Below are 26,647 nucleotides of genomic sequence, written 5' to 3' on the forward strand. Positions count from 1 at the left end.
TTTCATGGCAAACGCGTGCGTCCCACGTTCCCGATACATATGGAGCTGAAAATGTGGAGCTGGCAACGCTGCTATAAATATTCAATGGCAAGAATATGCACTGCGCAAACTTCGGCGGCCGCGGAGCGTTTTGCTAGCGTTGCTGCCGGCCGGCCCACTGTGAAGTCTGCCGAGAAAGAAAATAAAAGCGTAGCCTGACGTGCCGCCATACTTCTCTGACTTTCTTTGTGATCTATTGCCTTTTCTCTTTCGCTCAGGACGACCAGCCTTCGTCCAGTACAGCCCGCTCCCTTTCTTTTTTTTTTTCTTTGTGTTTTCTGTTTCTCTGAAGCCACAAGAAAAGAGAGACTTGTTTGTTAGCTGCCGGCGGTTTGACCACACATATGAATATTCAAATTGACTTGACTCGTCGGGGTCACATTGCATTTTGTGTGCGTATGTTTTTGAAACGGAGCATGAAAATGGACATTTCTAACTTTGGTTGTCTGTGAATGTGTCTCTTGTGAATTGATGACCCGCATGCGTGATAAACAAACAGAAAAGTTTTCAAGACTCATGGCATGGAAAAAAAAAAAGTTGTAATATAAGAAAAAAACTTTACGTTCCGGAATTGCCATTTAACTCATTGAGTAGCAGCCAATTCTGGACCAAGTCTGAAAAGACGTTTAAAAGCGTCTTTGGGAGTGAATGAGTTTTAGTGGTAGCTTTTTTTTTATGTTAAGTTACACTGCCCATCTTTAAAGCCCTCCTCAAAACTCACTTGTATTCTTTGGCGTTCAACTCAGCATGATTTTACCGCTTGGTGCTTTCTACCGCCTTTATTACCATTTCGTCGTACTGTTTATTCTGTATGTTAAATCGCTCCATGTACAGCACTTTGTATGCAGCGATGGCTGTTTGAAACTGCTCGAGAAATACTCTTGACTTGAGTTGACTTGACTTAAGTTTAATTCTCACTGCTGCTCCCGATGGATGTGCGCTAATGTTAGCATTAGCTGCCGCTGAAATGTCATTCGTGCATGTTTGGTGCATTTGCTCAGCACGTTGCCATCCAAGTTGGAAGAACACCCACCGAATAGGGCACATTAATGGTGATGAAAAAAAAAGGAATGATTTAGTTTTTCCACATTAATGTCGGAAAATGTTTGGAAACGATTTCTCTAACTCATTATTTCACATCACAAAGACCGGGGCATTTGATCATGGCCGCGTCGACCGTCTGGAACTCGGGCCTTTCTCCCGTCGAGCCAATTTTGTGCCGCCGATGCTGGTTTGCGATAAGAAAGGCAGGCGGACGGCATTCACGCGGGCAATCAGCGGAGGTCTCGATGTTGGCGCTGATAGCGGCTAGCCTCGCCTGATTGCCGCTAAGTATCCCTCGAGGCGAGGATCATGTCGCTCGTGTCCTCCTGATTTTGAGTGACAGCTTTCGAAGACGTTGCCCGCCGCTGTTTATGCCGCTCCACGTTTTGCCAGCGACTCTCCTTCTGGAGTGCCGCTACGAGTGTTTGTCTCATATGTGAACGACAAAGAGCACTTAGCCGCATGCTAATTAGCACTTATGCTAAGATTGGTTTATCGCACACTTACGCTTGTTTGTGTTTCCTAACTACGGCCCAACTGATTTTTTTTAGGCCGATGCTGATTTTGAAATCGGGCAGACAAACATTTGCTGATTCCTTGAAAAAAAAAATCACTCTATTTTAGAGAAAGCGAGCGAGCGAGAGACTTTGACTCAGTACCTCGAATAAGACACGTAAATCGGTGCAAAATTTGACTTTGTATCAATTTTATTTCATGAAAAAAAAGACAGAATAAAAAGTCACAATCTTGCCTGCTGAAAATAAATAGCAACACCCAATTCAGTTGTACGTGAAAGTGTGTGTGAGTCTGTGTGTGTGTGTGGGGGGGGGGGATAAAAAGAAAACCACATGATTATCATACATTTTGTGTTCCATTAATACAGGTGACCAATATATGCTGGACTACAGAAGCAAAAACTTCAAAGTTGCACCTTGCTGGCGTACGACTGGCACTCTTCGTCCCCTAAGCGTCTAAGTGGTGTCAGTGTCACAATCAAGCGCAATAAGAATGGTGTCCACCCCCTCCCCCCCTCCCCCCAAAACAAAACAAGCCCGTCTTAAACTTGCAAAGCCAAGTAGGCTTGTTTTTGTCTCTGACAGGAAACTCATTAAATATGAAAACAAACAAACAAACAGGACAAATGCGACAATTGAACATCGCGAGGTGTGAGACATCAAACTTGTCACTCTTTTGATTGCTTCACTTCCTTAGCATGTTGCTCGGCTATCTTGAGACCCCCTACCCACCCCTCCATCAAAACAAGACAAACTTCTATTACCCACCGCAAGTTTCAGGATGAACCTCAAGTGCGCGATCAATTTGATTTCAACTTCGGAACGCAGGTTCCAAATGCTGCTCGGAACAGTCGGGGCGTGTGCGTTCAAAAGTTGAGCTGGGAAAAGGTTCTTGGCGCGCCTCGAAGGTTCTTCCTGAAATGTCACCTGGAAACTTTTTGGGAGTGGTGGACGTTTGTGTAAAGTCTCGGTCGTTTGCCAGAGTTGAATTGAGGCATCTGGACTCAACCGTCGAGAGTCCGGTTGACTGAACTTCTGTTCAAGACAAACTAGGACACATTTTTGCCTGGTGATCGTCTCTCTCTCTCTTTTTTTTTTTTTTTTTTAGATCGCGAAAGGATGGCAGGGAGGACAGTTAGCGCCATCACGCACCCTCCTGCTCGCTGTACCGCAGCGAAATCTTGCAACGTCGTCGCCCCATTTGAAGGCGTGTCCATCCAAAGGCGGTAAGCAAAACCCCAAAGCTTTTTGAAGAGTCTTTCGCTCGACTCCTTGCGTCTCGTCTTTGAATCTCTCCCCGACTTAAATCGTCTCATCCGTCAGTGTCGTCCGCCGATGTTCAAAGGCTTCGGGAAGACGCCTCCTACTCCTCCTCCTCCGCTCGCGCCGCCGCCGCCGCCGCCGTCCGCGTTGCCGTACAGGTCGGCCAGCTTCTTGAAGCGGGGCCCCCAGTTGCTGAGGTAATCATAGTTCTGGTCCGAGTCGGCGCTGAGCGACTCCAGCGAGCTGAGCGAGTCGGCCACTGAGCCGCTGCCCTCGAAGGCGTACGTCTGCAGCGAGTCGTAAGGCGGCGCCGACGGGTCCACGTCGGCGTCTTTCAGCCGCTCCCAGATGAACTCGCGGAACACCACGTTGTCCGGGAGTGACTTGTAGGTCGGCCGCGCCGCCGTCGCGCTGGAAGACGCGTAGCGGAAGAAAGTGGGCGTGTCCGGCGTCACGTCCCGCCGCACGGCCGGGTCGCGGATGGCGTTGAGGTTGCGCAAGGTGACCATGTCGAAGGCCTCCGTGTCCTCCTCGCCGCCGCCCTCGTCGTCGTAGCGGACGATGTTCTCCCGGATGTCGCGCTCCTCCTCCAGGATGAGCGGAACCTTCCGCCGCCGACGCACCGTCACGATGAGAAGGACCATCACTGCGGAAGACGGGCGGGGGAGATGAAGTCGTCAATACCGAGTGACAAACGGCGCTCTTCCGGCAGCCATCGCGCGCCGTCAAATGCTTGACGGCGCCGTTAGCGAGCGCTCGGGGACACTTCAGACGGGGCGGAAATGCAAGATTTCATCTTGACATTTCCAACAATTAGCAAAAGAGAGCCAAGTGCGGAAGGAGAAGGCATAATGGCCGACGCGATGGCTAATTTGTCCAAAGTGATGGCGGCTGCGGCTTCAAGGAAATGAGGCGCACTTTGGATGCGTCTCAAGAGAACAAAAGCGACTCCAAACCGATGTACTCTGTCACTCAACCGAGTACACAATGTACCCTCGCAATTGTTTTTCTGCGCAGAAACGCCGATTGGTCATTCTTCAGGAAGAATAACCGCAACCAGAACTTTGGCGTACTAGCATCAGGAGCATGTCCGGTATTAGCCAAATAAGCTAACTGCGTTTGCATCTCGTTGAGGCCGAAAGATATTTCGTCTCACGAGCCGAGGCGCCCCGCGGCATAACCACCGCGTTTTATATCAACCGCCTTGCCGTCTTCCATTTTGCCCGGAAACCAGGAAGCATCTGAGATCCAAAGCAACCTGGCTTCTTGCTCGCCGTACATTAGCGGCTGAAAATAACTCCGCCCAAGCAAACTGGCAAACGTCTAATGATCCTCCATCCATCAATGTCAAAAGCTAGCGCTAGTGAAATAGCATTCCGGCGGGCCCTGGGTTGTTTATATATTTATTTATTTTGGGGCTTAGTGGGCGCCAGGAAAAGATTCCTGCCCACTTGAGTCGCTAATAATGTAGCAAAGGGAAGAAAATGCCAGCGAGAAATGCGGGTCGCCTTGCCGCGCGGACTTCTGTGTGAAATGGCATCTGTGCAAAAAAAAAAAAAAAGCATTTCGAGTCAAGATTTTGCGGGATTGTGTTCTCATTTCTGATGAATGCGGTGAGAGTGAGTCGAGGACTTTGTGCTCTTTCCAGGGAACTTCTTGAAGCTTTCACGCCGGCCAAGGCAGCCTGGAAACCAGCCAATGTCCAGTCGACGAGCCCGGTTTGAAGATATCAGCCGCCACCGGTCCAGTTGGGCAGTTCATAAAATTGGACGGTAATTTTTATTTTATTTTTTGAAATGGTCTCATTCGTTTTTTGGCTTTTTATTTCTTTTTTTGCCACCACCCACGTGCTCCAGCGGCTGATAATAGCGCAACCTCCAGAGGACGAAAAAGAGAAAATCCCAATCAGACAAAATGTGCAACCGAAGAAGCCTTTCGACTGAAAGGTCAAACGTCTTCGACAAGCAAGAAAAGTCCAGATGCTCCGCAGCAACCTTTTGCGAAAATGCAGTGACTGTTTCTCACCGAGCACAAAAGACACTTGGCCGTTATCGATTTGAATGCGTCAATTCCACTCAATGTTAAAATGCGAAAATAAAGGCGGGGTAATTTTAGTCGCCACTTCAAATCCGTTGGCTGTTTTTCCCCGAACGCGAATAACAAGGAAAGCGCGTCTTGTTCCTTTTTTATGATTTCCTTCCCGTATCCTCAAATAACCTCAAAAGGTCTTTTGTAAACTTGTGCCAAACTGTCACTGCGGTCCTCAAAAAAACCGACTCGCTCTTCTCCTTCTTCTACCTTTCGCAAACAATTAGTCTGTATCGCCGGCAAAACGCTGTCCGCCGAGCGCCGTCGAGCCCCAAAAGATCACAAATGGTTGTGAAGACGCAAGATCGACAGCGCTCCAACGAGACGTCTGAGCTTAGACGAGAACGATTTTAAGTGCTACATCACGTCCTAATTGGCCCCCGTGGGGATTGAGCACCTACGCGGCTAAATGAAGGCGCCGGATAGTTGTCAGGATGCTTTAAAAAAAAAAAAAAACTGGAAATATTTCTGTGACAACGAAAAAAAATGTAAACCACAAGGGGTGATTTGCGTTTTAGTTGTCCATCCACCATTGCAGCCTTTCCTGCAAATGTTTACGGTCATGGGGAAGTTATCGGAGGACCTTCCCGAACCACATGCTGCTTCACCAAAGATAGAGCTGATGTGTCCTGTGCCCTTTTATCCTTTTTGTGTGCCTTTTGTCACCTTGTAAAAATACGATAGGAGCCACGAGTCGGCATGTAAGGCCACTACGGTCGAGCTCATTTCAGCTTTGGTTTAAGCTAACTTTGATCCTTCTGAGTAAAACGGCGACTCTTTTTCGCTTTCTAAGGCCAAGTGGGTTAACCACTTAGCATTTATGTGGCTACTTTTTGCAAGAGTAAACAACCCCTCCTCCCCCCCTGCAAAAAAAAAAAAAAACTATTTCAATGATGAATATCCCCCAGAGTTGGACAAACGGGGTTAAATGTTGCCTGTGCGGGTCAAGGTGAGCGCAATTTAAATGGAAAAACAACGCTAAGTGTTGCATCTTCAGCTAGCGGCAAACACTCCGCGAGCCAGAAAACCCAAGAGGCAACATGGACTAATTGATTCCGCTGGCCGGGTTCCAGCGCCGTTGAGCTTGTCAACATGCAGGCTCTTATTCAGAATCGGCTAACCCGGGTCACGCGTGTTTACCGGAGTGGAGATTTGGCTTTGGCCTTCTTGCGACCCCGGAGCAAAATCTCATAAAAAAAAGCGGGCGGGGCGGCGGGGGAGCCTGGCGCTGCAAAGCTGACCTCCTCCGGCAGCTACAATAAAGTGTGACATTTGCGCTCAGTCAACAACATTGTTGTGGATCTCGACTGCAAAGAATTCACTCGGCCGGCACTCGTGTTCTGCTTTCTGACGCTATTTGTGTATCGTCTTCGCCTTCCAGTATTTGACCCTATTTGGAAACTCTGAAATCTTGAAGCAGATCTGGCTAAGGGTCATTTCCCTTCCCATAACCCCCCAGCCACCCCAGACAGAAGTATACATTCAAATAGGTTTAGCATTCTGTGTATGTGTACGTAAAATGTTTTTTTTAAAAAAGTTGTGCCAAGCTTAAAACATTTTTATTGTGTGCTGGTGTTTTTTTAACACCTTGAAATGAATTTAAGGGTCATTTTAGGGACAAGAGATTTTCAACATGTGCAGCGGGAGCTGGTTGTTGGTCTCCTTGGAGGAGTCGGTCTCTCAAGTGAGGGCTGCAGCTGTCAAAAACCCGGAAGGCAAACGCATCACCCCCGCACCGGCAGCCATCCTCGACATGCTCCAGCCGCACCCGCCCGGGAAGAGGAGCTGCTGCAAAATTCTTACCCAGCAGCGTGAGGATGCATCCCAAGATAGCCAAGAGGGCGCCGGTGCTCAGGCCGGTGGCCGTGTAGGCCACGGCGCCACACGACAGGGGCGCGCCGGCGGCGTCGCACTCGCACACGCGGACCGACAGCGTGTTGGTGCTGCTCAGTGCCGGGCTGCCGCTGTCCACGATCAGCACGGGCAGCCGGTACGCCGGCTGCTCACGCCTCCGGAAGCCGCCTCGCTTGGTCAGTATGGATGCCGTGTTATCTGGAAGGAACGTGTGCACGAAAAGGATGACGCATGTATTCAGTCCCTGAGAAATACAAGTGGTTTAGCGCCACTCGCGGTTTAAGGTTTATTCAAAAACTAAACAAATAGTGAAATTTGATATTCCTGTTATGTATTTAAAGCATGAGAAAAGTCACAAACAACATAGTGCAGCTTAGCTAGCAAGCCAGCGGGAGCGCGCGTCGTCGGCCACATGCTCACCTTTGTTGTCCCGCAGGGTGAAGTTGAGATTTGCGGCGACGGCAGCGTCCAACGAGAAGAAGAAGCGGTGGCCGCTCTGAGGCTCGTCCTTGTCCACGCCGCTCACTGTCTGGATAACCTGTGACGGACAAGAGCCACAAAAAAAAATCTGCATTCACAAAAAACGGAGTCAGAAATGTAGAGTAAGCCATTTTTTGAAATATGAGATCATGTATTGTTGTTTTTTTTGTGGTAGTATTTTTTTGTATTGTTAGGCATTTTTACAGCCAAAAAACACAACCATGTATATTCAAGCGATTTTAGAAAAAATGACAGTATAATAAGGCGTTTTTAGCCCGAAAAAAACGACATAGTATAGTAAGGCATTTTTAGCCCGAAAAAAACGACCATGTATAGTAAGGCGTTTTTTGCATGAAAAAAACGACAGTAAAGTAAGGCGTTTTTAGCTGAAAAAAACGACCATGTATAGTAAGGTGTTTTCAGACCCCCACAAAACAACCATGTATTGTAAGGCGTTTTTAGCCCGAAAAAAACGACCATGTATAGTAAGGCGTTTTCAGCCCCCCACAAAACGACCATTTATAGTAAGGCGTTTTTAGTCCGAAAAAAACGACAGTTTTTAGTAAGGCGTTTTTAGTCCGAAAAAAACGACCATGTATAGTAAGGCGTTTTTAGCCCCAAAAAATTGACATAGTAAGGCGTTTTTAGCCTGATAAAAAACGAACATGTATATATAGTACGGCGTTTTTTTGCCAGAAAAAATTGACCATGTATAGTAAGGCGTTTTTAGCCCGAAAAAAACGTTATCGTTTCTAACCGTCAGGACCTTCAAGTTCCTGGGAATCACAGTCTCCCAGGACATGCAGTGGGAAGTCAACACCATCTCCATCCTGAAAAGGGCCCAGCAGAAGATGTACTTCCTGAGGCTGCTGAGGAAGCATGGCCTGCCACAGGAGGTGCTACGACAGTTCCACATGACAGTCATCGAATCAATCCTGTGTTCTTCCATCACTGTTTGTTTTGGGGCCGCCACAAAAAAGGACAAAATCCGACTTTAACGGACAGTTAGGACGGCGGAAAAAATCATTGGCACCGCCCTACCCACTCTTGAGGACTTGCACACTGCAAGAATAAGACAAGGGAACGGATCCTGGATCCCCCGCACCCTGCCCACCACCTTTTCCAGCTACTCCCCTCAGGCAGGCGATACAGATCCATGTGCACCAAATCCAGCAGACACTTAAACAGCTTCTTCCCTCTAGCCATTAACTCCCTAAACAGTCACTCTCTTGTACTACAAATACTGTTACTGGTCACTCTCAAATGGTTCAATGATTTTCTGCACCAACTGTACAAACGGTCATCGTATTGTATTCTACCACTGATGACTTTAGCTCTACTTGATACTTTGCACATTGTCTCACTTACATTATGAAATGTCCTTGCATACCTATTTGTCATGTCCTTGTTTACGATGATACTAATGCAGCGTGTTATACCGGAGACAAATTCCTTGTGTGTTCTAAATACTTGGCCAATAAAGATGATTCTGATTTTGATTCTGATTCTGAAAAAAACGACATAGTATAGTCAGGCGTTTTTAGCCGAAAAAACGACCATGTATAGTAAGGCGTTTTTAGCCGAAAAAAACAACCATGTATAGTAAGGCGTTTTTAGCCGAAAAAAATGACATGTATAGTAAGGCGTTTTTTAGCCGAAAAAAACAACCATGTATAGTAAGGCGTTTTTAGCCGAAAAAAATGACATGTATAGTAAGGCGTTTTTAGCCGAAAAAAACGACTGAAAAAAAACGACCATGTATAGGAAGGCGTTTTTAGCCGAAAAAATGACCATGTATAGTAAGGCGTTTGTAGCCGAAAAAAACGACCATGTACAGTAAGGCGTTTTTAGCCGAAAAAACGACCATGTATAGTAAGGCGTTTTTAGCCGAAAAAAACGACCATGTACAGTAAGGCGTTTTTAGCCGAAAAACCGACCATGTATAGTAAGGCGTTTTTAGCCGAAAAAAACGACCATGTATAGTAAGGCGTTTTTGACCGAAAAAATGACCATGTATAGTAAGGCGTTTGTAGCCGAAAAAAACGACCATGTACAGTAAGGCGTTTTTAGCCGAAAAAACGACCATGTATAGTAAGGCGTTTTTAGCCGAAAAAAACGACCATGTACAGTAAGGCGTTTTTAGCCAAAAAAAACGACCATGTATAGTAAGGCGTTTTTAGCCGAAAAAACGACCATGTATAGTAAGGCGTGTTTAGCCGAAAAAACCGACCATGTATAGTAAGTCGTTTTTAGCCGAAGAAACGACCATGTATAGTAAGGCGTTTTTAGCCGAAAAAAACGACCATGTACAGTAAGGCGTTTTTAGCCGAAGAAACGACCATGTATAGTAAGGCGTTTTTAGCCGAAAAAAACGACCATGTACAGTAAGGCGTTTTTAGCCGAAAAAACGACCATGTATAGTAAGGCGTTTTTAGCCGAAAAAAACGACCATGTACAGTAAGGCGTTTTTAGCCGAAAAACCGACCATGTATAGTAAGGCGTTTTTAGCCGAAAAAAACGACCATGTATAGTAAGGCGTTTTTGACCGAAAAAATGACCATGTATAGTAAGGCGTTTGTAGCCGAAAAAAACGACCATGTACAGTAAGGCGTTTTTAGCCGAAAAAAACGACCATGTATAGTAAGGCGTTTTTAGCCAAAAAAAACGACCATGTATAGTAAGGCGTTTTTAGCCGAAAAAACGACCATGTATAGTAAGTCGTTTTTAGCCGAAGAAACGACCATGTAAAGTAAGGCGTTTTTAGCCGAAAAAAACGACCATGTATAGTAAGGCGTTTTTAGCCGAAAAAAACGACCATGTATAGTAAGCCTTTTTGACCGAAAAAAACGACCATGTATAGTAAGGCGTTTTTAGCCGTAAAAAAACGACCATGTATAGTAAGGCATTTTTAGCCAAAAAAAAATCACTGAAAAAAACGTCCATGTATAGTAAGGCGTTTTTAGCCCGAAAAAATGACCATGTATAGTAAGGCGTTTTTAGCCCGAAAAAAACCCGACCATGTAATGTAAGGCGTTTTTAGCCGAAAAAACGACCATGTATAGTAAGGCGTTTTTTAGCCGAAAAAACGACCATGTATAGTAAGGCGTTTTTGACCGAAAAAACGACCATGTATAGTAAGGCGTTTTTTAGCCGAAAAAACCCCCCGAAAAAATGACCATGTATAGTAAGGCGTTTTTAGCCCCCCACAAAACGACCATGTGTAGTAAGGTGTTTTTAGCCGAAAAAACGACCATGTATAGTAAGGCATTTTTAGCCTAAAAAACGACCATGTATAGTAAGGCGTTTTTAGCCGAAAAAACGACCATGTAAATTGAGGCGTTTTTAGCCGAAAAAACGACCATGTATAGTAAGGCGTTTTTAGCCGTCAAAAACGACCATGTAAAGTAAGGCGTTTTTAGCCGAAAAAAACGACATGTATAGTAAGGCGTTTTTTAGACGAAAAAACGACCATGTATAGTAAGGCGTTTTTGACCGAAAGAATGACCATGTATAGTAAGGCGTTTTTTAGCCGAAAAAAACGACCATGTATAGTAAGGCGTTTTTAGCCGAAAAAAACGACCATGTATAGTAAGGCCTTTTTGACCGAAAAAAACGACCATGTATAGTAAGGCGTTTTTAGCCGAAAAAAAACGACCATGTATAGTAAGGCATTTTTAGCCAAAAAAAATCACTGAAAAAAACGACCATGTATAGTAAGGCGTTTTTAGCCGAAAAAAATGACCATGTATAGTAAGGCGTTTTTAGCCGAAAAAAACGACCATGTATAGTAAGGCGTTTTTGACCGAAAAAACGACCATGTATAGTAAGGCGTTTTTTAGCCGAAAAAAAACCGACCAAGTATAGTAAGGCATTTTTAGCCGAAAACCCCCCCCCGAAAAAATGACCATGTATAGTAAGGCGTTTTTAGCCCCCCACAAAACGACCATGTGTAGTAAGGTGTTTTTAGCCGAAAAAAACGACCATGTATAGTAAGGCGTTTTTTAGCCGAAAAAAAAACGACCATGTATAGTAAGGCATTTTTAGCTGAAAACCCCCCCCGAAAAAATGACCATGTATAGTAAGGCGTTTTTAGCCCCCCACAAAACGACCATGTGTAGTAAGGTGTTTTTAGCCGAAAAAACGACCATGTATAGTAAGGCATTTTTAGCCGAAAAAAACGACCATGTATAGTAAGGCATTTTTAGCCTAAAAAACGACCATGTATAGTAAGGCGTTTTTAGCCGAAAAAACGACCATGTAAATTGAGGCGTTTTTAGCCGAAAAAACGACCATGTATAGTAAGGCATTTTTAGCCAAAAAAAAATCACTGAAAAAAACGACCATGTATAGTAAGGCGTTTTTAGCCGAAAAAATGACCATGTATAGTAAGGCGTTTTTAGCCCGAAAAAACCCGACCATGTATAGTAAGGCATTTTTAGCCTAAAAAACGACCATGTATAGTAAGGCGTTTTTAGCCGAAAAAACGACCATGTAAATTGAGGCGTTTTTAGCCGAAAAAACGACCATGTATAGTAAGGCGTTTTTAGCCGTCAAAAACGACCATGTAAAGTAAGGCGTTTTTAGCCGAAAAAAACGACCATGTATAGTAAGGCGTTTTTGACCGAAAAAACGACATGTATAGTAAGGCGTTTTTTAGACGAAAAAACGACCATGTATAGTAAGGCGTTTTTGACCGAAAAAATGACCATGTATAGTAAGGCGTTTTTTAGCCAAAAAAAACGACCATGTATAGTAAGGCGTTTTTTAGCCGAAAAAAACGACCATGTATAGTAAGGCGTTTTTGACCGAAAAAATGACCATGTATAGTAAGGCGTTTTTTAGCCGAAAAAAACTACCATGTATAGTAAGGCGTTTTTGACCGAAAAGATGACCATGTATAGTAAGGCGTTTTTTAGCCGAAAAAAACGACCATGTATTGTAAGGCGTTTTTAGCCGAAAAAACGACCATGTATAGTAAGGCGTTTTTAGCCGAAAAAACGACCCATGTAAATTGAGGCGTTTTTAACCGAAAAAATGACCATGTATAGTAAGGCGTTTTTAGCCGTCAAAAACGACTGAAAAAAACGACCATGTAAAGTAAGGCGTTTTTAGCCGAAAAAAAACGACCATGTATAGTAAGGCATTTTTAGCCGAAAAAAACAACTGAAAAAAACGACCATGTATAGTAAGGCGTTTTTAGCCGTAAAAAACGACCATGTATAGTAAGGCGTTTTTAGCCGAAAAAACGACCATGTAAATTGAGGCGTTTTTAGCCGAAAAAACGACCATGTATAGTAAGGCGTTTTTAGCCGTCAAAAACGACCATGTAAAGTAAGGCATTTTTAGCCGAAAAAAAACGACCATGTATAGTAAGGCGTTTTTAGCTGAAAAAAACGACCATGTATAGGAAGGCGTTTTTAGCCGAAAAAACGACCATGTATAGTAAGGCGTTTTTAGCCGAAAAAAACGACCATGTATAGTAAGGCGTTTTTAGCCGAAAAAACGACCATGTATAGTAAGGCGTTTTTAGCCGAAAAAAACGATTATGTATAGTAAGGCGTTTTTGACCGAAAAAACGACCATGTATAGTAAGGCGTTTTTTAGCCGAAAAAAACGACCATGTATAGTAAGGCGTTTTTTAGCCGAAAAAAACGGCCATGTATAGTAAGGCGTTTTTAGCCGAAAAGAACGACCATGTATAGTAAGGCATTTTTAGCCGAAAAAAACGACCATGTATAGTAAGGCGTTTTTCGCTGAAAAAAACGACCATGTATAGGAAGGCGTTTTTAGCCGAAAAAAACGACCATGTATAGTAAGGCGTTTTTGACTGAAAAAACGACCATGTACAGTAAGGCGTTTTTTAGCCGAAAAAAACGACCATGTATAGTAAGGCGTTTTATCCTGAAATAAAACGACCATGTATAGTAAGGCGTTTTTAGCCGAAAAAAACGACCATGTATAGTAAGGCGTTTTTTAGCCGGAAAAAACGACCATGTATAGTAAGGCGTTTTTGACCGAAAAAACGACCATGTATAGTAAGGCGTTTTTTAGCCGAAAAAAACGACCATGTATAGTAAGGCATTTTTGACCGAAAAAACGACCATGTATAGTAAGGCGTTTTTTAGCCGAAAAAACCGACCATGTATAGTAAGGCGTTTTTGACCGAAAAAACGACCATGTATAGTAAGGCGTTTTTGACCGAAAAAACGACCATGTATAGTAAGGCGTTTTAGCCGAAAAAAATGACATGTATAGTAAGGCGTTTTTTAGCCGAAAAAAACGACCATGTATAGTAAGGCGTTTTTTAGCCAAAAAAAAACGACCATGTATAGTAAGGCGTTTTTAGCCGAAAAGAACGACCATGTATAGTAAGGCATTTTTAGCCGAAAAAAACGACCATGTATAGTAAGGCGTTTTTCGCTGAAAAAAACGACCATGTATAGGAAGGCGTTTTTAGCCGAAAAAAACGACCATGTATAGTAAGGCGTTTTTGACTGAAAAAACGACCATGTACAGTAAGGCGTTTTTTAGCCGAAAAAAAACGACCATGTGTAGTAAGGCGTTTTTAGCCAAAAGAAACGACCATGTATAGCAAGGCGTTTTTGGCCGGAAAAAACGACCATGTATAGTAAGGCGTTTTTGACCGAAAAAATGACCATGTATAGTAAGGCGTTTTTAGCCGAAAAAAACGACCATGTATAGTAAGGCGTTTTTTAGCCGGAAAAAACGACCATGTATAGTAAGGCGTTTTTGACCGAAAAAACGACCATGTATAGTAAGGCGTTTTTTAGCCGAAAAAAAACGACCATGTATAGTAAGGCATTTTTGACCGAAAAAACGACCATGTATAGTAAGGCGTTTTTTAGCCGAAAAAACCGACCATGTATAGTAAGGCGTTTTTGACCGAAAAAACGACCATGTATAGTAAGGCGTTTTTGACCGAAAAAACGACCATGTATAGTAAGGCGTTTTAGCCGAAAAAAATGACATGTATAGTAAGGCGTTTTTTAGCCGAAAAAAACGACCATGTATAGTAAGGCGTTTTTTAGCCGAAAAAAAACGACCATGTATAGTAAGGCGTTTTTAGCCGAAAAGAACGACCATGTATAGTAAGGCATTTTTAGCCGAAAAAAACGACCATGTATAGTAAGGCGTTTTTCGCTGAAAAAAACGACCATGTATAGGAAGGCGTTTTTAGCCGAAAAAAACGACCATGTATAGTAAGGCGTTTTTGAATGAAAAAACGACCATGTACAGTAAGGCGTTTTTTAGCCGAAAAAAAACGACCATGTATAGTAAGGCGTTTTTAGCCAAAAGAAACGACCATGTATAGCAAGGCGTTTTTGGCCGGAAAAAACGACCATGTATAGTAAGGCGTTTTTGACCGAAAAAATGACCATGTATAGTAAGGCGTTTTTAGCCGAAAAAAACGACCATGTATAGTAAGGCGTTTTTTAGCCGAAAAAAAACGACCATGTATAGTAAGGCATTTTTGACCGAAAAAACGACCATGTATAGTAAGGCGTTTTTTAGCCGAAAAAACCGACCATGTATAGTAAGGCGTTTTTGACCGAAAAAACGACCATGTATAGTAAGGCGTTTTTGACCGAAAAAACGACCATGTATAGTAAGGCGTTTTAGCCGAAAAAAATGACATGTATAGTAAGGCGTTTTTTTGCCGAAAAAAACGACCATGTATAGTAAGGCGTTTTTTAGCCGAAAAAAAACGACCATGTATAGTAAGGCGTTTTTAGCCGAAAAGAACGACCATGTATAGTAAGGCATTTTTAGCCGAAAAAAACGACCATGTATAGTAAGGCGTTTTTCGCTGAAAAAAAGACCATGTATAGGAAGGCGTTTTTAGCCGAAAAAAACGACCATGTATAGTAAGGCGTTTTTGACTGAAAAAACGACCATGTACAGTAAGGCGTTTTTTAGCCGAAAAAAACGACCATGTATAGTAAGGCGTTTTATCCCGAAATAAAACGACCATGTAAAGTAAGGCGTTTTTAGCCGAAAAAAAACGACCATGTATAGTAAGGCGTTTTTCGCTGAAAAAAACGACCATGTATAGTAAGGCGTTTTTAGCCGAAAAAAACGACCATGTATAGTAAGGCGTTTTTGACTGAAAAAACGACCATGTACAGTAAGGTGTTTTTTAGCCGAAAAAAACGACCATGTATAGTAAGGCGTTTTATCCCGAAATAAAACGACCATGTAAAGTAAGGCGTTTTTAGCCGAAAAAAACAACCATGTATAGTAAGGCATTTTTAGCCGAACAAAAACAACTGAAAAAAACAACCATGAATAGTCACGCGTTTTTAGCTGAAAAAAAACGACCATGTATAGTAAGGCGTTTTTAGCCGAAAAAAACGACTGAAAAAAACGACCATGTATAGTAAGGCGTTTTTAGCCGAAAAAAACAACCATGTATAGTAAGGCGTTTTTAGCTGAAAAAACGACCATGTATAGTAAGGCGTTTTTAGCCGAAAAAAACGACCATGTATAGTAAGGCGTTTTTGACCGAAAAAATGACCATGTATAGTAAGGCGTTTTTAGCCGAAAAAAACGACCATGTATAGTAAGGCGTTTTTTAGCCGAAAAAACGACCATGTATAGTAAGGCGTTTTTGACCGAAAAAACGACCATGTATAGTAAGGCGTTTTTTAGCCGAAAAAAACGACCATGTATAGTAAGGCGTTTTTGACCGAAAAAATGACCATGTATAGTAAGGCGTTTTTAGCCGAAAAAAACGACCATGTATAGTAAGGCGTTTTTTAGCCGGAAAAAACGACCATGTATAGTAAGGCGTTTTTGACCGAAAAAACGACCATGTATAGTAAGGCGTTTTTTAGCCGAAAAAAACGACCATGTATAGTAAGGCGTTTTTGACCGAAAAAAACGACCATGTATAGTAAGGCGTTTTTTAGCCGAAAAAAACGACCATGTATAGTAAGGCGTTTTTAGCCGAAAAAAATGACATGTATAGTAAGGCGTTTTTTAGCCGAAAAAAACGACCATGTATAGTAAGGCGTTTTTGACCGAAAAAATGACCATGTATAGTAAGGCGTGTTTAGCCGAAAAAAACGACCATGTATAGTAAGGCGTTTTTTAGCCGAAAAAAACGACCATGTATAGTAAGGCGTTTTTGACCGAAAAAATGACCATGTATAGTAAGGCGTTTTTTAGCCGAAAAAAACTACCATGTATAGTAAGGCGTTTTTGACCGAAAAGATGACCATGTATAGTAAGGCGTTTTTAGCCCAAAAAAACCGACCATGTAAAGTAAAGCGTTTTTAGCCCCCCACAAAACGACCATGTATAGTAAGGCGTTTTTGACCGAAAAAACCGACCATTTATAGTAAGGCGTTTTTTAGCCAAAAAAAAGACCATGTATAGTCAGGCGTTCTTCGCCAGAAAAAAATAACCATGTTTCGTAAGATGTTTTTAAAACGACGAGAAAAAAGGCTCTTGTATTATTCTGCACTTTTAAAAAGACAACTCTGGATGCTAAGGCATTTTTAAAACGACGATGAGATCCCAACGCTCGCCTGAAAGCTTCGCAATCCGGAGCCAAATCGGCGCTCTATAAATTCACACGTATTAAAGCGTTTGCGACAGCGTCAATCACATTTGTTTATTGGCAATGGCGCTGATGCGGCTTCAGGATTAGCCAAGACCAAGCCAGGCCGCCGGGTGTACCTAATGTTGTGACAGCTCATCCCAAATCCGCCATTGAGCGGGCGGATCACGCCGGCTGTGTTATGGAAATCTCGATCGCACGATACACCGAGAACACAACGAGGAGGAGGTGACGGCCCGTACACAATTTGAACCTTTTGATGTCCTTTGAGTGGTGAGTATGGCTCAGGCGGCAGCGGGGAAAAGCCCCCCGACTGTAAATCAAGACTTAAATCAAACACTTTGTAATGTATAATGCCTTTCATGAGCGAGCACGCCTCTGATGCAAGGCAGCAAGCGAGGCGCTTTTTGCCCGAGGAATCCTCTAATAGGCCCACCGGGGAAAGAGCAAAGGCGGCGGATGGAGACGCAAATTTGCCTGTGTGACGAGGCCGGCCAGTCACCGGATGAAATCTTTTCTGACACTTCACCACGACCAAAACACACTGGCTTGAATCCAAATTTGAAACCGCAACCTTAGCATCAAGCCCTACTTTGAAACCCTGACCAGGCTTGAAAACTATGTGAAAGCCTTACCATTGCCACATATATGTGGCAATGAGGAACCCGACATTAGTCATTCTCCTCCCAGTACGGCCCAGTACGCACGATTCAACCGCAATTGGCCACCCAATTTCTGGCCACGTTACTTTTTCCTCACGCTCAGTGCCTCAAAGTGCCTTGCCATAACTTCTGCCCTGATTTGGCGCTCTCTCTCCGTCTCCGTGAAACTGACTCCACTTGACATTGAGAAGACACACACGCGCACCTCCGTGGAAAATCGCGACCCTCGCCCCCTACCCCACAAGCCAATTATCGCGCAGCTCGGCTAGTTTAATGAGGCCTAATAAACTGTTTCCAAGAAAGCGACGACATTCTTTGCGGGAGCCGACACGTATTTCGAAGGGAACCACGAGCATCTCATCTGACAGATAACACGCCCGAGTGCTTTTTCTTTGACATTAGCAAAGAAAGGAAACACCTCCAGTCTCGTTAGAATATTCTAATGTGTGTTATCAGACGCAGCCGAGCGTCTTTGAAGCAAAAACAAACTTCACTCGGGCCTCGTTTGGCAGCGGAGAAGATCAAGGCGCCGCCGTGCAAGTCGAGCAAAGAGTATAAACACGGGCGGCATCAAATAGGTGCCACTTATCGCCGCGGCGATGTGACAGCTGTCACCGATCGAGGACGCGTCGAGGCCCGCGGGTTTCTCAGCCCTCGCCGCGCCTTCCGCACTCTTAACATCACCCAGATACGTGACACCCGTGACGCCGCGCGCTGACAGCTCGCCGGCGCCCCCCGCCGGCCTCGCTCGGCGTCTCGTTTGAAATGGATTTCGACCCGCGGAGCGTGAGCCGGCGCGATGATATTTGGTCTTTTTATAGCCTCGACATGTTTGTTTTCACCTCTCACCTTGTGGGGTGAAGTGATAATTTGGACGGTTGCGCGAGGGCGTCATCCCTCGCGAGTGATGCGGCTTGGCTGGAGCGAAAATACAAAGTTCCGATGTCGTGCGGAGCGAACGTGTTGAGCGGAGGTGGCAAAACAACTTTTTCGAACTGTGATAAATATATATATATATACACATATACATATATATGGTAAAGAGTGGCATTCAACTCCTGCTATGTAGTTAAGTACAAAAGTAAAAGCTAATTTTTCCTGTTAATTATGCACAAGAACCATTTTGACAAAGTTGGGCGGAAAAGAAAAAAAAATTACCGCTTGAGAATAGTTTCCCGCTGTTTTTAAGTTGCCTAGCGCTGCTTTGTAGTGAGAAGAGAAAAAAGTGACTGCTCTCTAACCCCCCCCCCCCCCCCACACACACACACACACAAAAGAAAAATGGCCGTATGATTCTTGGAGCAGACAACATCAAACCCCTCTCTTGATATTTTGACCGTTGCGTCATCCTAATGAGCGCGCTTTTGGTTCAAGTTTCTCACGGTCACAAAAATCCCCCAAATCTCAATCAATCAAAATCTTGACTCCCTTCTATTGATGCCATTTTCCCGACGTCGTGCCGTCATGCGCGCAGGTGGAAAGAGCGGAAGTGGGGATATCTGTCTCCAAACAGGGAGCAAAAAAAAACAAAACAAAACGGCCATCGCTCCTCATTGATGAAAATCGTCCAATACGGCACAGCGCTTTTGTCGGAGTCGACTTCCCCTTTGGGTAGAGTCTACGAGTGATCGACGAGGAGGGAGCATGAGGAGTGCGACGCCAAGCGCCCTCTTGGATGTGAACACTCACACCAAAGCGTTGCCGCCGACCCCTCGGCAACCCCCCCGCCGGGCCCTGCCCTCATCACCCCCATCGCAATATCCATTAATAAAGATGGCAGACGACGGACGGCGTCGATGATCCGGAACAAGTGGCGAGCGCGGTACGCGGGGAGCCGGTGCCACGAGGTGGCCTTAATTAGGCCTGAACGATGGCAGGTTATTCCGACGCCAGCCGCGCTGCCTACTGGCAAGCCATATTATTTCATCTTCGGAGCAGCCAGCGGGCGTGACAGCCAGTGGGCGGCCGAAGCGAGGGGACACGGCCATTAGCGGCCCGGCGCACACACAAAAAGGAGCAGTTCAATTCATTAGAAATCAGGAGTCTGACACGGTGCCAGTCCACCACCACCACCGGCGGCGGCGGCGGCGGCGGCGGCATTTGGTCCTGGAGCAGGTAGCAGCTAGTTGTAATTCAAACGCCGTTCTCCTATTTAAATGTCAGCTACTCCCACTTCCCTAGCGCCCTGGATGTGTCTCGGCGCGAACATTTCATCATGAAATCTCTTTCATTGCGCGCTTCCCCCCAGCACCGAAAGCCGAACGCAACTGCCGGGAACCAACGCCTAGTCTTTGTCCGATTCAAATCATACCGACAAATAACCTTCCACGAGCCTCGGGTTCATGTTCCTCACATGCTTGTTCGCCTCTATGTGCCCTGCGATTGGCCGGTTCAGGGTGTCCCCCACCTACTGCCTGAAGACGAACCCCACGACCCTTGTGAGGGTAATCGGATCAGAAAATGGATGGATGGATGGCGTCACAGAAATCTGGTCAATGGAGCTACGCAATGGAATGCTCGGTCTTCATTGGCGCTCCTTTCGATACCGAACACAGATTTGAGCCACACTAAGACAAAAAAAAAAATTCAACAAGGCGACATTTTTAGCAGCTAAAGTCGTCAAGGGGATTTTGATGGTCATTTCCACATGAACTAGTTCAGCACCAGCCAATTCTTGACCAAGTTTGAAAAGACGTTTAAAAACGTCTTTGGGAGTGAATGAGTAAAAAGAACTCAAACGCAACGTGTTTTTTTTTTGGTGCAAGGGTCATTCCAGTTAGGCCCATGATGCCGTCACGGCTTTTCGGGTCCCGCTTTGATTGTCAGTGGATGACTCCTCGTCAGGCATAAATCGCGGCGCCGCCGCCGAGGGAGGAATACGCAAAGCGCGTATCGAACCGGGGGCGCCGGCGTAAGATTGATGGCTGATAGAAAGCTGCTGCTTGCTCTCGTTGGGCAATAATGATCGGCGGACAAGAGGAAAGGACGATAATCATCCAGAAGCGGCGGCTTTTGTCGATAACGGCGGCGGCTAATGAAGACGCAATGTTTACTCTAATAAATACTCTTCATCCTGAGGGTGACGTGTGGATAAAACAATTTAATTCTAGCTTCAAGTGCACTTATCTGCTTTTTTTTTTTAACAGTGAAAGAATTGATCAAAACAACTGGTAGTGCGTCCGGAAATGATCTCCAAACAAGAACAGATTCTCCTGCATAAGAATTAAATCCCCCCCCCCCCCCCACCCCACTGCCCACATCTCAGCGTCAATCAAGCAAGTGCGCTACGCGGGCACAAATAACATCTTCAAAAAAGGCCCTAATGGCCCATCTCCGATGCAGCCCGTCACTCTGATCAATTGCACGCCGCCGCTAACGGCCGCCCGATTGCCTTCTCCAAAAGCCGCCGCGGGATAAATCAGCACGACGGCCGCACGGGTCATTTAGCAAGAGTCGGCGGCGGAGTCCGCATGCTAACACGCGGCGGAGAGGCGTCGACCCTCCCTGGCGCGTCGCTTTGTGTACTATGGCATTCATTCATTCATCTTCCGAACCGCTTGATCCTCACGAGGGTCACGGGGGGTGCTGGAGCCTATCCCAGCTGTCTTTGGGCAGTGGGCGGGGGACACCCTGAATCGGTTGCCAGCCAATCACAGGGCACACAGAGACAAACAACCATCCACGCTCACACTCACAACTAGGGACAATTTAGAGTGTTCAATCAGCATGCCACGCATGTTTTTTGGAATGTGGGAGGAAACCGGAGCACCCGGAGAAAACCCACGCAGGCCGGGGAGAACATGCAAACTCCACACAGGGAGGCCGGAGCTGGAATCGAACCCGGTACCTCTGCACTGTGAAGCTGACGTGCTAACCACTGGACTACCGGGCCGCCTCGTGTACTATGGCAAGGTGGGCAAAAGAATTGGGACACCAAAAAATTGGGTCACCAAAAGCAAGACGGAACAAAAAGTTTTCACACATCCGTGCAAACTTTCATCTGTCTAGAAGCCTTTCCAACTGTCAGAAAAATGCATCCGGGATGGATTTGTACCATTGATCCGTCTATTCATAGCTATTCAGACATTAATCATCCGACAATCATGGTACAGGACGTGTACTAATGTGTTTATATTTGGACTCTTTTTGCTCCAGAAAGTATAGCTTGGCGTGAAATCGTATTCTGGCAAAAAGTCAAGCGCCACGTCACCGCCAATCGACTGCACCGAATGAAAGCAGCATCACAAACCAAGCGGAATGACAGTCGCCATTACGGCAATGACGGGTGCCGCCTGACCCGGAATGGCCTCCGGTCGTTTGAAGAGGCTTATTGATGGGGGGTGGGATGGGAGGAGTGGGGGGGGGGGGGAGACATACCGTGCCCGGCAGCGCGTTTTCACACACGAGGCTCTCGTAGTCGATGGCGAAGACGGGCGCGTTGTCATTGACGTCCAGCACGTTGATGATGGCCGTGCCTCTGCCAATTTGGTTGGGGTCCTCTGAAAGGCAAACAAAAGGACCGTCTGCTTTTTATGAGCACAAAAAAAAGGATTCATGAATAAAGACACCGCTTGGCACACATCAGATGCTTCAAAGGGAATGTGACAAACAGGTAGCGAGCTTGCGACAAGGCGCGAGTTTTGTCGGGCTGGCTTGCGACTTCACGCACCAACGCCTAAACATCTCTGGCCGGGGCTGCGCCAGATGATAATTGGGCTTGGCGGGGGGCTGCACGCCCGGCCCGAGATGATGCGCTGACATTCCGAGGGGCTGATGCGGCGGCGACAGAAAAAGGACGCGCGGCGCCCCGGGGGGGGGGGGGCCGCAGACCGGCTTTGGACGCAAGCATCTGTGCTCACATGGAGGCTGCCGCGTCGCGCAAGTCATCATAAAAAATAAAAATAAAAATAAAAATAAATAACCTTTTGAAAAGCGACATACTAGCAAGGAAACTTTAGAGTGCCTGTGCCATTTGGATGAGATTAAAATGTTAAAAAAATAAAAAACACACACAAGAAAGCAAGCATGCGGCTTTTGGCATGAGCGCCGCCACCACCACGCTGAGTCAGCGTCCCGTCCCCCCCCCCCCCCCCCCCCCCCCCCCCTCCCCGGGCTGAGGTCAGAGTGACCGCCCTCACGTGTGAACTAATATTCACTGACATCCTCAACAAACGACCACGCAGACAAAATCTTTATGGAGCGCCGCTGTGTCACAATTTCCATGCTCCCAATCGCGCTTTAGTTTTGGCACAAGAAAGGGAATTAAAAAAAATAAAGAAAGAACCAATGGCAGGAATGCTGAAAGGTGTTTCGGTAACCAACTTACGACTTTCGATGGCGAGGATGGTGAGGTTGTGCACCGAGTTGGCCTCGCGGTCCAGCTGCTTGGCCGTGCTGATGACGCCGCTCAGCGCGTCCACGTTGAAGAAGCGCTCCATGTCCGTGTTGCGGTCGATGGAGTACCTGCGCACGCGGAAGGCAACGACACAAACGTCGATCAACTTGGACCAAAAAAAAAACAAAAAAAAATGAATCAATACCCGCTGATAATGGCGACGTCATTCCTCCGAGTACACATTTCGGATGAGAACACAACAACTTCAATTAGCCTCCACCCACCCATATGGTAGGATGGGAAAATAATTCGATTGTGCCATTAGTTCCGCCACAATTTTCATTTCGACTGACGTGGGGGAGAAATCACATCACGGACGCTGATAATAACGAAAAAAAAAAAAAAAAAGAAGTTCTTAGAAGCTAAAACGCTGCAGTAATTTGATTTTCTGAGGCGGGTTAGCAACAATCGTGATGGAGCATCGACTGAATTCATTCAATTCATGTAAAGTGAGGGGAGGGGAGACTTGGGGGGGGGGTGTCACTGTTGCGACACCCGACAGATTGGCAACATGACGATGTGTTTGCAAGGCAAAAGGCCACCGTGTTCAGCCTCGACCCGACTGAAGGAATGCCCTTTTTCCGACTCGAAGATGGCATTTCGGTTTTGCAGATGCTGCATCCCCTCACACACGTGCCCACACACACACACACACACACACTCGCTCCTGCACGCTGCCATCTGGCGCCGCTCGTGACAGCTTACGCGAGGACTTTCCTCGGGGCACTAAGACTCTGGCCTCTGTTTGTTGAAGAACGGCGACGGCATGCTGGTGAGACTTTCATTGCGATGACTACCGTAAGTCGCGCCAGCCATAAAATGCATAATAAAAACAACCAAAAAAAACATACTGGAGTATAAGTCGCATTTTAGGTTTTTTTGTGTGATAAAATTCAACACCAAGAACAGACGTGTCATATTTGAAGGCAAATAAAAATAAAACAACAGGCTGAATACGAGTACGATTATGCTAACATTACATGACGCATAAACAATGAACTGAGAATGTGCCCGGTATGTTCATGTATCATATTAAGAGTTACAGTGATCCCTCGCTATTTCGCAGCTTCGGTGCATCACGGATTTTTTCAAACATTCATTAAAATTTTTTTTTTTTTTGAAGTCCACAAACAGTCCGAGAGAAGCAGTGAAAGTCAGCAGAACAACAGTGAGTCATATAGAGCAACATATACAGTACATGTGGGGTGAGGGGGGGCGGTGGGGTGGGGGGGGGGCTGAGAAGATGCAAAGCCATGTTGATTAGACAAAGAGAGATGAGACTTGTAAGAACAAAAGCAGGTCTCTTCCATCCTAAATTGTCTAATCATCCTTAATTGACTAATCAAAACACTTCTGCTGCACGCCTTGGATCGCTGGCATGTGTGTGTGTGTATGTGTGTGTATGTGTGTGTGTGTGTGTGTTTGTGTGTTAGTGCGCTCTGCTCAAGCGCAAAGGCCCACGTGGGGCTTTTTTTTTTAATGTATACGTTAATTGGTTGCTACTTCGCGGATTTAGTTTTGGTCCCCCATTAACCGCGATAAACGAGGGATTACTGTATTCAGATAACTGTAGCATAATGATCATGCTAACAAGTTTACCAAACCATCGGTGTCACTCCAAATCACTAAATCCAATTAAATCTTCATCCTCTGTGTCACTTTTAAGCAACTCTGGCAACTTCAGAGGTAGAAGAGGCGGTGCTTCCTCTTCTACTTCGCTGATGTCAGAGTCATCGTAGTTTTTTTTTTTTTTTGTCAATGTGTAAAGCATCAACAGAGGCCTAGAGCCCCCTCTTGCCGTTCAATGTGAAAATAACATGTCAAAATTATTTCACATATAAATCGCTCCAGAATATAAATCGCACTCCTGGCCAAACTATGAAAAAAACTTCGATTTATAGTCTGTAAAATATGGAGAACCCCCCCCCCCCCAAACAAACAAACAAACACATCAGTCTACGTCTGTACCGGATGCCGCTGTTGGAGGTGTCCGGGTCATGCGCCGACACCCTCCCGATGGACGTGCCCACCCGGGCGTCCTCGGAGACGGACATCCTGCTGAGAGGCGAGGCGAAGACGGGCACCTCGTCTACGTCCGCCACGGTCACCTTGAGCGAGGTGGTGTCGCTGAAAGGGCCCAAGTTCAGAAAGTTGGAGTCGATGTTCCTGTTGGTGGCCTCGACCCGCAGAGAGAAGCTGCCCTTGCTTTCGAAGTCCAGAGGCTGCCAAGGGCATGGGGGGGGGGGGGGTCGGAATGGAGAATTTCATACTAAGAAGGCATTTCTACAAAGTTACCGCAAAGACTTTACTCATGGTTTCCGGCCGTCGTCTGTCGCCAGGGCAATAACGGGGGCTGACGATTTGTCATTTCACTTTGGCGGCATTGAAGCGCTCGTTGCGCCGTTTAAATTAAAACGCGCCGGAACGTCGATTTGACACTTTCGTCGGCACAAATCAAACAACAAGATCAAATTGGCCTCGGCATGACACCACTCACTAATGTCCTGCAATTTCAGAGCATTTGGAATTGAGCTGTAGCCGACCAAAATGGAGGATTTGGGCCCATTTGTCTTTTTTTTCTCTAAATGTTTTTTTTTGGGGGGTGGGGGGGCATCACCTTTAAAAGGAGGAGGATTCCTTCCTGCGTGTTCTCGTCTGTGGTGATGTTGAAGACGCCGGCCCCGTCGCCGTCCATGATCCGGTAGTCCATCTCGGCATTGGGGCCTACGTCGGCGTCGGCCGCCTTGATCCGGGCCACCACCGACTGCACGGGAAGAGACTCCAGGACGGTGTACTGGTTGACCTCTGGGAAGAAAGGACACACTACTAGGTCATTGGATTTTTTTTTTTTTTTGGTGGGGGGGTTGAGAGCCCCGACCAAATTCCTTTACGGCAAGTGAAAGAGTCTGTGGACTTAAACGGGGGCCAACAAACAGAGTAATTGGGGTCGTTCTTTTTTATTTATGTAGGCAGTAAATATTTAAAGCATCTTGGTTGCCATAGTGACAAGATGTTATTTACATAATCAACCCGGCGTGGAGGCACAATTTTGGACTAAAACCTCTAATCAGCTGCTTAGAGGCTTTGGAAAAAAACGCATTTCCACATGAATGCGCGTCGGGTGAAAACCTGTCGTTTTTCAAAATCAAAGCACCTGAGCTCAAAGCTTTGCCCACCCCTCTCAGCGCGATTACAGCGTCATGTCTTTTCATTTTTATACAAAGCTTTTAAACACACTAATGGGTCCCAACCAACTCAACAATTTGTCATGAAATTCAAGGTCTTGGTTGCGCGGCGGGAAAATTCCGGCTCCAGCTGGGCTGCAGAAATCGGGCCAAAATGATCAACAAACAGAATATCAACGCTTTCAACGAATTCGCAGAATGCTCATTTCATATGTTCGCGATTACAAAGTGCAATCCCAAAGTCCGGACAATGGATGCCGAAGTCTTTCAAAGTGCAAGCAACACATCTTTAATTTTTTGCCGTCCTTTCTTTGGACATGATTCGCTCTCATTAGTCCAACAGTTGATTAGATATGCAACGGAGCGTGCATTTGAAAGAGGACTATCAGCACGATCGGTTTCATTTAATAACGGCGATCCAAATCGCGATCGTGATTAAAATTCAATTATTTGTGCAGCTCTCGTTGGCAATGCAAGTCTTGCCCAATCCTAAAATGCGTTCTACGGCTCGAAATGGTGTAACTGAACTCCCCCCCCCC

The 26,647-nt window shown here is 45.6% G+C and overlaps 1 protein-coding gene and 1 long non-coding RNA gene across 2 annotated transcripts in view; one reads left to right on the plus strand and one right to left on the minus strand.

Annotated features, from left to right (window-relative positions):
* Positions 1–1,772: 1,772 nt before the first annotated feature.
* The window catches only part of cdh7a (cadherin 7a), a 41,541-nt gene continuing 16,666 nt past the window's right edge, over positions 1,773–26,647 (minus strand). Inside the window, exons 4-10 of the mRNA XM_052054381.1 lie at positions 25,541–25,728; positions 24,892–25,145; positions 22,855–22,991; positions 21,906–22,027; positions 7,224–7,341; positions 6,753–7,001; positions 1,773–3,507 (exon numbers count right to left, since the gene is read on the minus strand). Of these exons, the coding sequence (XP_051910341.1) occupies positions 2,918–3,507; positions 6,753–7,001; positions 7,224–7,341; positions 21,906–22,027; positions 22,855–22,991; positions 24,892–25,145; positions 25,541–25,728 (1,658 nt within the window). The 3' untranslated portion in view covers positions 1,773–2,917. The remainder of the gene's footprint in view (positions 3,508–6,752; positions 7,002–7,223; positions 7,342–21,905; positions 22,028–22,854; positions 22,992–24,891; positions 25,146–25,540; positions 25,729–26,647) is intronic.
* On the plus strand, positions 14,980–16,239 carry LOC127593147 (uncharacterized). Its single transcript, XR_007960338.1, has 2 exons — positions 14,980–15,059; positions 16,162–16,239. It is a non-coding gene; the product is annotated as an uncharacterized LOC127593147 (long non-coding RNA).

This window comes from Hippocampus zosterae, chromosome 20 (assembly GCF_025434085.1).
Source record: "Hippocampus zosterae strain Florida chromosome 20, ASM2543408v3, whole genome shotgun sequence".
NCBI classification, from domain to species: Eukaryota; Metazoa; Chordata; class Actinopteri; order Syngnathiformes; family Syngnathidae; genus Hippocampus; species Hippocampus zosterae.